Genomic DNA, 14,081 nt, shown 5'->3' with positions numbered 1-14,081 from the left:
GAGAGACAGTTCCCTCTTGCAGCTATACTTCAGGGTGAGCCATCAGGGGGAAGCAAATGCATTTTAAATCCATTTGTCTAAAATGTGTACTTCATGAAAATGTTGGTGGTTATTCTGTTGTCAGCATCAGCAACTGCATTTATATGCTGAGCTAGCAACTCAGAAACAATCGCACTGTTGACTTATTTAATACATTTTATAAAATGGTAATTTTACAGCATGAATTTACTGTACTGGATTATACTGTATTGAAATAATCTTTCTGTTCCACTTGAAATCTACATGTTGTACACAGCAACATGAACTGAGTTATTACTAAACTTGCCCACATGCCATTTTAAAAATGGAATAGAAATAGTCAAGGTTAGTTTTTTACTTTTGTTTAAGGATTTTTTTTGGTGTTGGTTGTAATGAAAAAAAAATTACAGATATTTGGCAACAACATTTTAATGTATTTGAAACAAGCTTATTATAGTGACCCTACTGAAATGTCTCTTGCATTTTACTGATGTGTATACAATATTGTTAAGTATTTATGATAAGTGTTTAAACTAACTAGTATATGCTTAACATAAATTGATGTTTGACAGAAGGAATCCAACTCTTTCATTGCTGGAGATACACATACTATTGTGCTATCTTTCAATGCTACTTGTCTTAAAGAAAATTGTTGAAATATTTCAGTTTAGGAAGATAGTACAGCAAAGTTTAATGACAGAGGAAATAGATATCTGTTAGACCAGACTACAGTGTCAAAAGATTCTCCAAGAAGGGTTGCCCATACTATCTCTGTGGACTGTCATCGAAACAACAGTGACATGGAGCAGTTTCTAGAAACTTCATATGACTAGCTGAATAAATGCGGTTCCCCCTCTGATTTATGCAAATCCCTGCATTCTGACTGAGGGGGTCTGATTTGCATAAACTCTGTTTGGTTATTACTTCATAACTGTAAAGTGAATATTATATATACTTGTTTTGGCTGCTTTACAGCAAGAGGCTAGGCAGCTCTTGGATGCACAGAAGTCAATGGATATTGAATGCTCTCATCGTGTTTATGATTTGCTCAGCTTGTTGCAGGCACAAGGCTTTAATCACGGGGTTTTGAAAGTCTCCATATTTAGAATTTTCCATGAACAAAAATGGCTACCTCAACTTCTCACTCCCTTCAGTTGATGAAGCAGAAGGATCCTATGTTTTACATAGAATTGCTCCAAACCGAACACAATGTCTTATAAAACTGCTAAAAGTTTGTTTTGTTAATTAAAAAATAACTTTCAGTTGCTCCATTCCATTTCCCCTTGTCAGACACGATCAGGACTCTATCCCACCCAAAGTGCTTACATGTTCCTGTAGACAAACCAGACTTTTACTATGATACTGTGTTGCTGCATCAAGTTCACCATCATGGGTATTTCTGGTGATGCTCTTTCAGCCTGGAGATAAAGGGAAAAATACTTGAGAGCCTAATCTTTTTAGCAACAAGATGAAATTTGGGTGAAAATGACCATGAAATGACAGATTTAATGATTCTAAGGAAGGTAAGGACTAAGGAGTGAGACCATGCACATGTTTGGGCAGGATTTTGTAATATGAAATAAATTCAGACAGAATTTTATGCCACAGTATCTTAACAATTATAATTTTATTTGAATTTGTATATTTAAAATCTGTATACTAGAGTTTGACAGAAAATAGTCAAATTAATTTTAATAGATTGACACTTTGAGAAATCCAGGCATTGGCATCAAGATTTCCCTTGTTTCGTGGATTGCAAACATGAGCAGGGGTACATCAGGCTATTACTAGATTATTTTGCTTAAAAGCAAGATTCTGAAATCCCCTCCAAAAACAGGCATTTATTTTAAGCCTTACAGTCAGAAAATATCAACACTGTGTGGTTTATGAAATGGGAAATGGCAGACTTATGTTTACCCCATAGGTATAAGGGAGACATGATATACTATCAATCCCTGTGATATCCTAAGGATATGATTATCCCATTGGAAACACTTCGCCTAGAATTAACTTACCACTGTTATATAAAATCTGTGTTGTTGGGGATGTGGATTTTTAGTATTGGAAGACAATGCTGGCTGTTTCAGTCAGTCCATTTGGTTTATAGAGATTCGTCTGAGCACAGGTCAAAGTAAGAGGAAAAAGAGTGTATATGTAATTTTTATTTGAATGAAATTTAGTAACAGTAGTAGTACTTCAAGAATATGAATATGCACTAGTCATGTTGTAATGTTAGGGTAAAATTAGGGCTTTTTAGCTGTTCCCTGCAGTGTACGTAAGGGAAGGTATGAGGGAGGATTGAGTATGAGCAGCAACTCCTGAAGTCATTGTGCTTGAGGTGTAAGTATGTGGGAGCACTGGAGAAATACACATAGCAGCAGCAACTGGTATACCCTTTTAGAAGGTACAACGTGTGCTCTTTCATGGCAGTCTAGCACCATTGTCCAATGTGCAGTCATCCAATAGGGAGTCTAGAACCACCCTCAGTACTAGCCTTCGATGGTACTACCATCCTGGAAGCATGGGAATCCTCAGAAAGACTGAGGTCATTACTTGCCTCTAGACTTATGTGTATGTTTTCAGTAATGAAAAATCTGGGTTTAGTAAGGCTGATCCACCTATCACAGGACAGCCTATGAGAAATCATATTGACTTCGGATTTCAAAATTCATTTAAAAGAAAAGCAGCAAAGTGGGAAGGCTTTGGTTAATTTGGCACATCAATATCCGACTAATTGGTGCTTTTATTCCTAATCCTCCAATCATCCTTTAAATAATTTACATTTTTTAAGTATATAGGTAGGGTTTTCAAAAGCATTCAGTATTGGTCTACCTGTGCTCTTAGTGAAGTCGGTGGGAGTTTTACCATTGACTTCAATGGGAGTAGGGTCAGACCAACTCTGTGTACTTTAGAAAATTGTATCCTTTATTGTCTCCATTGGAAAACACAGGTTACTTTCATCAACACCAATGCAATCGGCTTGGTTTCAGTAGCCTTTCAAGAAAAAAGTGTTATGGCAAAAGTGTGGTGTGTCTCTGCACAGAATCAGTTTATTTAATTTAAAGTATGTATGTGTCTCAGCTGCTGTGGTGAGGCTGCAGGAGGATTATTTTCTTGCTCTCTGTTACGTATCCAAATCCATTAGGAACACTGTTTTCATTTTTTTCCTCCCCATGTTGTCTTTACCGAACAGGTGTGGTGTTTGTTTTTTGGTTTTCTGTTTGGTCTGTTTGTGTGTGTTTCCTCCGCTAAGGTTAGACTAATAATCACCGTCTCCTCTGCTCCCCTAAATCATCCTCATCCATATCAATAACTGGAATAGCATTATCTAAAGCATAATTGTGACAGAGAACAAATTGCAATCAGCATAGCATTGAGGCTACTGACACACTGAAGATACCTGAGGGCAGTGACAAGGCAAAATATCCATTGTGTACCAAATCATGGATGCACGTGACCATGGCTATCAAAAGTCCATTCTGAGGTACAAGGGGACTAGAGGAGGGCACATCAAACAAAGGGCACAGAAACAGAGTCTAGGCAGAAGCTAAAGTACATGGATGTGGTAGAAGATGGAACTAGCCTAAATGGTTGTGGTTCCAATGGGGAGCTCCCTAGCTAAACCCTGTCAGGAAGGATCAGATCTAGCGTTCTAGGGGAAGCCAGTCAGGCATGAGAACTTGGTCTCTGAATAGGATCATGTCTCAAGTGGCCAGAAGAACTAGAGAATTCCATCCTGCCTCTCACTAGGGAGGTGAAACTCAAACATCATTTTCTAGTAAAATGATATCATCAGAGAAGCAGAATTGCAGGTATGCAATTATCCCTTCTTGTCTTTTCCAGTACAAAAGCTGAGAATTAAGGACAGGCATATATTTAGTGGCTCACTGTCATTATTAATAATGCTACCATTTGAGATTCTGTGACTGTTGGACTTGCTTAATAATCACTTACTATGAAATCGAGCATTTAAGATTTAGGTTTCAGTAAATTAAACAGTAAACATAGTTTATATTATAAGCTTATTATTTCTTTTGCATTTGTCAAAATCAGACAAGTGGAAAAAATAAACAGACTCACAAAGATAATGAAGTATAATATATGTTTTTACCTAAATGTGCTATAATAACATGGCACTATTGCCACTGCATTTATATGTTAACACTTAAGCATATTCCAGTAGCATCGGAAATGTGTTTTGGCATTAGTTATTCACCATATACACATGTACAGTTCTAGCATAAATTTGCATAGTTGTTTAGTTGTTCTAAAATGATTTTGGTTTCTGTAACTGGCAGAAATACCCTCACAAATCTGAGATTAAAAAACAAACAAAAAAAACCTCTCGAGCGCTGCCCCACCAAACAAAAAAAAAACCCAAAACACCACGAGCGCCCCCCACCACCCCAACATTGGCCGCCCCTTCTAAGGTGCCGCCCCAAGCACGTGCTTGGTCGGCTGGTGCCTGGAGCCGGCCCTGGTTTTAGAGATTCCTGTAAACTTTTCCCCAAATCTTCAGGCCGCTATCAGCCTCCTCTACTGCAAAAGAAATGCAATCCAGCAGTTTACGTTGAGGACTGTGCATAGTTATTGCAATTTGCATGTGCATATCTGGTATTTGCTAATTTAATTACTTCTTTTGTGGACCATCTACATAATTTGAATCTTTGACTGACCTTCAGTACCGTGGGACAGACCTCTACCAGTAAAAAGAAGAGCAACTAGAGGGGGATGTAGCAAATATTTAGCAAGTACGTTACTAGCTCGCTTACTTAGAGGAAACTGCTCTTGGTTGTCTGAGATCTGCTGGAGTTAAATCTCTTTTTCATGTGCCACTTTTTTAACAATCTCCATGTAGATTGTTAGTAGGATTTTAACCTGGAACCTTCACCACCGCAGCACAGACTCTACCACTAAGACTAAAGGAGCAACTCTATTACCTCATACTAGCAATAGGTTGTTATCCCCTCATTGACCAGCTACAAGATGGAGTAGCTAATTTTGAAAATGTGACTGTGAATGCACAGGAAGAACATTTAGGTAATGGCTACAGCGGTGCCGCTGTAAGGGTTCTAGTGAAGCCATTCTAAGCCGATGGGATAAAGCTCTCCTGTTGATTAATTAATCCACCCCCAACGAGCGGCAGCAGCTATGTCAGCGGGAGAAGCTGTTTCAGCCAGTCCATTTGGTTTATAGAGATTCATACATAAGTGGTACTGTAGACATTGCATCAGTGTAAAGAACATAGTGTCTGGTTTTTTACCTCACTAAATTAAATCTTTTTAACTAAAAGAAATTGTACTACTAGTGAAGAATTTTTTGTTGTTGATTTTTTTCATATGCAATGAGCAGCTTCGATGCTAGAGAAATTCCATGTATTTGTGTCATAAATTAACTTTTAGATGGTTTCAGATTTGTTGTATGTACATAAATTGGCAGTTTTTGAACATTAACCAGAATGCAGCCTATTAGTTGCTCTGCAGCTTATGTGCGCTCTTATAATGGAGCATCACTGTTACGAACTATTAACTGATAAGGCACAATAAGCACAGTACGCTGCTAGGAATATACTGTATACATATTCATTTGTTTCTTCCTGCTATTATAGCAATGATTTACATAGTGAAAATTAACATTTGAAAAGAGGCCTTTCCTGCTAAAAGTACTTAAACAATCATTCTATTGACAAAGAATGGGGTACTTGAGAGAATACAGGGAAACATTATAACCTGTTACAGAGCAATATGTCTTCAGTGAACTTTTATTGTGCCGAGTCAAGATCATAGCAAAATTTAACATTCAGTGGGAATTGCAGGTATCACTTGGAGCTATGGTGGTTATGTCTTATTTTGAAGAAGAAAAAAATATTTTCTTATCGCCACATACTTTGTAAAAATTTCTGCTGTTAGTTGCAACCACAGATTTTACAGTGTAGGTGACATTTTGTGTCAGTTGAAATAATCAGATTTCGTTTATTGATGAAATGCTGTTCATTGCTTCCTTATGCATTTTATTCCATTTATTTACTGTGTGCCAAGGGATAAAGTAAGGGGGAAATGACAGGTTAGAAAGTGCATTCTCTGCTAAAAGTGTCCGGAACAGCTCCCCTCCTCTTTCTTGTTTGTGAAAACAGCAGTCCACGTTGTGAGAGCTCTTTCTTCATGCTTCAGTTTTCTTTAACCATTGTGTCTTCATCTAGCACTTTGTCACATGGATTAAAAGATGGTCTCATGATCATTAATTGTATTGCCATCTTAATTTAACTAACAGTTGGACAAATTATTGACAAGCATGTGAATGCCCTATGATATTCTTGAGCTATGTAAATTGTGCTGAGATGACCATAGTCATTGGAGCTGAGACTTCCACATAAAGCATCATGTAGAGGAATAAAATAATATTAGTAATGGTGTAAAAAGCCAGTGCTTCTAACCAGATATGTACCTTTATTAATTACATATTGTAACGGAGACCTTTTCATTTCCATGCAAATATGTATTGCCTATGATTTAGCAGGATATTTCAGAAAGGAAGGATCACTGATATTTTCATCTCAGTTCTTTCATTAACTTGTATGAAAGAGAGCACTTTCCAACTGGCAAGTTGCTATTTGCATTGGTGACTAAAATAAAAAATTAGATTAACAGTCAAATCTTATTTAATTTGTTCACATTTATAAAACCTGGCACTTGAAGTTGTTAATAAGGACATCTTCCTGCCTGAATGGTGGTGTCGACCACACTTCTCATACTTATCCCTGAGGTCAGGAGATTAATAACATCCTATTTTGATTTTAGAGAGGGGTTTCCTCCTCCTCTTCCCCCAAAATGAAATATTACAAAGCTTGTGAGGGAGAATTTCTGCTGTTTTAACCTGTTCCCACCATCCTTTTCCCCCAAACTAAATGCCTTTATTATTGTGGTGTTGCCCTTGAGTGTGGCATCTGTCATAGGTTCGGTCAAGTGCCCTCTCTTGGCCACTCATTAGACTGCAGTGGGATGATCTGACCACTGGATCTCAGAATATTTTAAGCCTCTGGAGTCTGAAGAGAATCCAGGACTGTCTCAGTCTTGGGGTCCCTAGACACATTCTCAGGGTTCAGACTCACTGTGGCACCCCTGCCTGAGAGCTTAGACCACATAGCCTCCTGCCAAGCACCTAGAACTAGTGCTCACTCCTCAGACTCCTCTGTAGTTTAAACATAACCTTTCCCAGAATTCCACTGAAAGTGTGAGCTTTGGGATTACCTCGTCAGTGGCCATGTGGTAGGTATAATGCATGTAAGGGAAATATACTTTGCACAGGTTCTACAGCTCTTTCTATAATAGCACCACAAGTACACAGATTTTTACAAAAATAATAATTTCTACATGCATTTTCATGCTTCAGTTACCTCACCACTCCAGAGCATCTTTGGGCTTGGGGTCAAAGTCCTCTAGGGCCATACAGAGATCTTGTATTGTAGTGCATAGCTTGGATTTTGAAACATGGAGCCTTTTCTCCTCAGCTCATTTTTTTTGACTTTGGCTGTCTGTTCCTTCCCCTTTCCTGCCTAAAACTTCTGTGTATCTCTCTATGTGAGTGTTCCCCTGACCTACCCAGCCTCTGTGGTTTTTTAAAGGCTAGTATCAACACCTTGATATCTTTGTTCTGCATTTGGGATTTTCCACTCTCCAGACAAAGGTCCGCTGCTCCTGAGGTTGGGTATAACCAGCTTCAGCCAACCTCCTTAGCGCACCCACTGTAAGGTACTTAGCTCTGAATAAGCTGTCATTGAGTTCTAACAGTCCACACTTGTACATAGTGTGGTAGAGGTATGACACAACTCTGCCATATTACGATCAATACACAAATGGGAGGGATAGCTCAGTGATTTCAGCATTGGCCTGCTAAACCCAGGATTGTGAGTTCAATCCTTAAGGGGGCCATTTAGGGATCGGGGGGGAAAAAACAAAACAAAAACCCCTGTCAGGGACAGTACTTGGTGAAGGCAGGGGACTGAACTCAATGATCTTTCAAGGTCCCTTCCAGTTCTATGAGATAGGTATATCTCCATACTCATTATACACCAATTTTCATAGTAACCATGTCATAATCTCTCATAGAATTTATAAGCTGTACGGACTGATCCCCAAAATTGTCACAGCATTCAAGTCAAATTTGGCCACAGACAGTGTGTCTTTAATCCCCTGATCCTGCAAAATTTATGTACATGCTTAATTCTGCTCAATTGATTACAGTTAAATATGTGTACGTTTCACAGGATCAGACCTTAAATTGTAAATTGACTCTTCAAAGGCATTTTAATTTTAACTGTATTTATCACTGTAGCTTTGGGTTATGTTCTTTGTACCAAACACTGAGATTTTCTCTTCCCTCTCCTGAACTGTGTTGTTCTCTTTCCATCCCTGCTTGCACCATTTTTATTAAAGCTCATCTACTATGGTCACACCTTCACCAATGTCAAGCCATTGTGGGCTCTCCTCTTACTCACTTTTCAAATGGAGCTCAGCTATTTCAGCCAAGTTCACTTCATCCTACCCCAAGCTGAAGTCAGCTCTTTTTGCTTCCTCTTGCTTTCTTTCAGATGGTCTGCTAACTGGAGATGAATGGGGTAAACATTGGCAAAGGCTTCTTTGAAATAGCAGATGTGCTATCCTTCAAACACATGGACATTTCTGTTGTATGAATTGTATATTATGTAAAGTACATTTTATGTGTCATAGTTTGAGATCCAATTGTCTAATACACTAATACTGTTCTTTTATGTGTTGGTTTAAGGGGGACATATGGTGTCTGGGTAGGTGTTATAGGGCACTGTCACAGGAATGAGTTTTCTATGTTGTTCCTTATCTACAGAATAAGATCATTAAAACTCCCTCCCTCCGCCAACAAGAAAAATAGCACTTCTATAATAGGATTGTAAAGTGGCAAATAAACTTTTATTACATGTAGGTCACCATTTAGTATTATATCCATGCTCATGAAGAAAAAGACGATGCATAACATCTTTTATTTTGGTTGTAATTAAAACTTCTGTGACAGCAGATTCCGATCTCTAGATAGGTTCAGAATTATTGAGGTGTTTTAAGCATATTATGAATATTGCTAGATGGTTGTCTTGTCTTGTACAAGCTAATGCATTCCTATGGGACTATACCACTCTGCACTAGGTTACTAAGAGGCAATTCCATTGTCTGCAGATATTTCAGTATCTTTAATCACAATCAGAAAGGGTGGGTAGGTAGGATTCAGTCTGCCTAAGGCTGTGCTCTTTGACATCCTATTGAGACCTTACATTGGCTTATCACATACCTCGTAATGAAATTCTGACATCCTCTGTACCACCTTACTTCACCTGCAGGGGCATTTAAAGGCAGAAGAGCTCTTTGTAGTTTTGCCTCTAGAATGTTCTTGTTTTGGACCATAGAAATGGTATAATATCAAATTAGCCCCTGTTCAAGTGGGCCTCAAAGCCTTAAATGTACTAAATTTTTGTCAAATGTAACTGATTTACAACTTTAACTGGTATGGATACATTGTATGTGTCTTTTATTAGAAACTGGACACAATTCTGGTCCCATTCAAGTCAGTGGGAGTTTTGCCATTGTCTTCAATAGTTCAGGATTATACTTCGTATACGTAAGGATTATTTTTGTTAATATTTAGTAATATATTTGCCATACTGTATACAAAGTCACATTAAAATGATAGACCGTACTGACTTCTCTGAAACCTTTACTATTTATGTCAGTAATCTTTAGATAAAATCTCCCTAAAGGCACATTCAGACTATTGAGTTCCCAACACTGCTGAATATAAATTAAACGATCATATTAGTGATATTAAAGGGGTTCATGATGGAAATACTAATACTTTAACTACACCACCTCTGTAATGCATTTAGGATATAATATTAATATCCATAAAAGTACGTTTAGTCATAAAGTATGATATAGACATTTAAATCTCTTTCCTCTTTGATTTTATAGCTTGCACATGCAGTGGACATGCAAATATTTGTCACATGCAAACAGGAAAATGTTTTTGTGCAACTAAAGGAATCAAAGGAGACCAGTGTCAACTGTGAGTACAATTGACTGTAGCCTGAATTTATTTTAATTTATGCCTAAAGGATAATTAATTTTGTATTTTTCCATTTCCTTTTTTGCTGTGAAGTGATCTCTAAATGTATTCTCTGCTTAATCTGGTCACCCTGTACATCTACATTCCTTAGAAAAAGGGAAGTTAGTTTCTCGTTTTAAAGAATAACTTCATAAATATTAATAACATTATGCAGCCACTATAGCTTTTATAGTATCCTATAAAAGGAGATGGCTGGAGAATTATCAGTAGCCTTGTGCTGTTTTATGTGCAATTGGATTCAAAGTCCAAAATATCTGTGGTGCTAGGAGCTATATTAGGTATATTTGTCACGTATCTTTAGGTCAGAAACTATAGTAATTAGATTTTTAGAGTTTCAGAAACATTTTAAGGTGGACAATTCTTCAGACATTTCATCCACGTAATTAAATATTGAACAAAAGGAGTACATAGGCCTTTAGCTTTGGAAAGTGCAGTTAGCATTCTAGCATTCATTTTTATACTGGGAATCAGTTGGATAGCTCATTGTTGAATAGGTCTTTAACATTTAAAGAAGCGCAACTCTGACTGGTCCACCGTGCTTGCTGAAATAAAATACAAATTATGCTAAGTAGTTTTTTCTACAGCATGACTAAGATTCTCCTTTACTCAAAAAGGTCATACCCAGTCTCTCTTTCAATTCATGTTTCTTAGTTTTTGAGAGTTATTTTGAGTTATAGAGCTTTTATTAAAGGAATATTAAAAATAAATGATGCCATATTTCTAACCAGGTCAGATTTATTCCAGATTCATTCTTCTCCAAGTTTTAATTTTCAGGAAATTAGCATCGTGTCCCAATGGTAATTTGCAGTTGTTTTCCTTGCAGAAAACAGAAATGCTAAAGGGTAAATAGAAACTGTTACGGAATTATAATAGTCTTCCTCTATTTTCGTGAAAACTAATCTGTATATTTTAGCTATTTATAGCATGCCACTTGCCATAATATATAGACATTGCTGTTCATAACCATCTTGTCTGCAGAAGTTAGTTGTTCTTATGGCTTCCAAGTAGTACACACCAAAGGTTATGGGACAACATGTTTTTCTGCAGGATTATATTGCGAATATAGTTTACCTGGGAAACATGGTAGATTCAATTGGTGACAACATTTAACAAATTAGAAGTCCTTCACTTGGTCATTGGAGTTACTGTATCAGTATCCAGCAGTTTTTCACAATGAAGACTCTGTGATCCACATTTGCTCAGGGGAGGTGAAAATAAACCTTCCTCTATCTGAGCTGGAAGAAATTGTGATCAGCTTATTTCACTGGAAGCCAGTCTTTACATGGATTGCAGTGATACTAAAATTTTACTCCAGGAAATGATCCAACGGTGAGTGCGTTATTAATATAAATGTGTGCATAGATAAACAGGGAGCCTTATACTAAAAGTAGAGTATACTTAAGAAAAGGTAGTTAATTATTTTTCTTGTAGTCAGACACCTCAATCATATTGTGTTATTAAATATAATTATTTATTAGTATAGAGTCCATATGCCACAGTCAAGATTGGTACCTAATTGTGCTAGAAGCTGTAAAATATGGAGCAGGCGAGTGTTTCTGTCTTGAAGCACTTACAGCCTAGGTTAAGAGAACCTCGGTGCGAGAAGAAAGAAGAAGGAAGTTGTGTGAGATTGGACAAGGGTCACAGTAATCAGAGCATGAGATCACATAGACTAACACTATCAAACTGATATCTAATACAGGTTGAACCTCTCTAGTCTGGCACCTTGGGGACCTGATCGGTGCTGAACCAGAGAATTTGCCGAACCACAAGAGGTCAATACTGTAGTGAGTGGGTCTCTTTATTTTTGTCTCGCCGAGGCGAATAAACGGAACAACACTTGCAACGCCGCCTAGCCAAGGTTTACTGACTCTCTTCATAACAAAGTGTTAGTGTTGTTATACAATTTTATTGTATTGGCACAAGGAAATAAGTAGATAAAGCATGAAAAACAAAAAATAAAATCATGCTGGACCAGAGAGTGCTGTACTAGAGAGGTTCACCCTGTATATCATGTATTTATCACCAGTGATATTAGAGTTCCTAATGACTACTGACCTAGTAATTATCAAAAAGATATGCTAATAGAATCTACGCCTTCCTGATGCAAAAACTCAAGGTACTTAATGTGCTACATTAAGATATTTGCTATACCACTTCTTCATTTTAAGCTGTCATTCTTCTTTGTGCATTTCTATTGTTGGGATAGTACTCTCTATCAGTGAACTTGTGGAACCTTCTTCAAATACATGTCCATTTTGGGATGCACTCTCCCAGCCATCTGAGTTCTCTCGTCACTATCTGAGAAAGCAGTGCTGTGTCCATTGATTTCCTAACTCTAGTAGGTTTTGTTAGCTCTATATAGTTATAATTTTTGTTTTGAAGTTTAGTATTAATAGTATAGATAGTATAGCATATCATCATTCAGTGATATTCATAGCTGATATTAGTTAGCCCTTCCCATCAGCCAGAGACTTATTAGATCTCTTGCCAAAGGCATCTGGCTCACGCTCATAGCAGTACCCAGCAGGGCAGGTAAAGATGAATCCTGTTCAAAGCAGTGCACAGAGTTTGTCCATCAATTGGCATTAATGGAGGTTGCACAGCGAAATCCCTATGCACCACTTTAATAGTTTAGCGGTGAGTGTTGCATGAATGAACATATGGTGCTCTGGGGCATGTGCACTAGCCCTTATTTGCCCAATAGTCTCAAAACTACATTATATGAAAGGAACGCTGGTTACAGTTGTAGTTTGATTGACTTGTATAACTTTAAGTCGGAATGTCATATTCATATTGTCAACCTTAGTAGTGACTTCTAAACGGAATAACCCATATGTTGAATGTTAATATAAACTGAGTAGATTATGTTACAAACATACTATGGCTTGAAGTTTCTATTCCTGTCAAAGCCAGGAAAAATTGGATTTTTAAAAATTGTTATAAAAGAGACATGACACACATTCAGAGTATAGTACAGAATTTTTAACTAGAATTTAAGAATTATTTGAAATAATTTTAGAATGTTGTAAGTTATATGTATATTCTTCACAACTATTCTTCACAACTATTCTGTGAACCTTGAACCATACACAGTCTGAACACTACTATCTTTAGCTCTGGATATAATTCCCCCCCACACACACACTTGTTGGGTAGGCCATGGTGAAGTTTCAGCAGCAAGGGGATTTTCATGAAAATTTCTAGCTCTAGTGTGACAGTTAGATTTATATTTTTTCTCAAGAGCCCTACTGATTAGAAAGCCATAGCTTCAGGGCTCTGTTATTCCCCTCTCCCATCCCATAAGTATATGTGATGTGCAGTGAACACCATCCTCTAGGAACAAGGGTTTTAGGAAATCAGAGTGACTGTACAAAACTAATTAATTTAAAATGAGAGACTGTAGCAATCTATAGAGAAAAGTACTTAGTCCTTTCAGGACAACCACCCTTTTCTTTTTTGGCAGACTGATTTTTCTAGTCTAAAAATAAAATTAATGTAGTTTGGCCTTCTTTAAAAAAATAAAACAAAGTATTTTCTGTTTTTTTCAGGATTGTATTGTTGTGTAACCCACTAGAGCAGGGGTTCTCAAACTGGGGGTTGTGAGGTTATTACCTAGGGGGTTGCAAGCTGTCAGCTGCACTGGAGTGTGTGTTACAGGTCTCCCTCTGTGCCCATTTGCAAAGAAAATGAGTTATGGCTCCCAGTTATAAAGTCTTGGCACTTAGGTTCAAGCTGTAGCATCTCATGCTTTTAGCAGAAGCTCCTTGGTTGAGTCCTGGGTGTATTGGCTAAGAGGGTGGCTGTCAGATAAGTGGGGGCTTATCCAGGATTTGAGCCATTCTGGGCATCAGGCACTTGGGACCAGCATTCTTTGAGCAGAGGATGTATGTAACCAACTGGAGAGTGTGTGTTAC

At 37.6% G+C, this 14,081-nt stretch overlaps 1 protein-coding gene across 4 annotated transcripts in view; it reads left to right on the top strand.

Annotated features, from left to right (window-relative positions):
* ATRNL1 (attractin like 1) overlaps window positions 1–14,081 on the top strand; it is a 976,173-nt gene that overhangs the window by 376,190 nt on the left and 585,902 nt on the right. For all 4 annotated transcript variants that reach the window (XM_005293856.5, XM_065552410.1, XM_005293857.5 and 1 more), the window contains exon 20: window positions 10,011–10,104. In XM_005293856.5, coding sequence (XP_005293913.1) covers window positions 10,011–10,104 — 94 coding nt within the window. The remainder of the gene's footprint in view (window positions 1–10,010; window positions 10,105–14,081) is intronic.

This window comes from Chrysemys picta, chromosome 7, assembly GCF_011386835.1.
Source record: "Chrysemys picta bellii isolate R12L10 chromosome 7, ASM1138683v2, whole genome shotgun sequence".
Taxonomy (NCBI): domain Eukaryota; kingdom Metazoa; phylum Chordata; order Testudines; family Emydidae; genus Chrysemys; species Chrysemys picta.
This window is presented reverse-complemented; position numbering and strand designations above follow the sequence as displayed.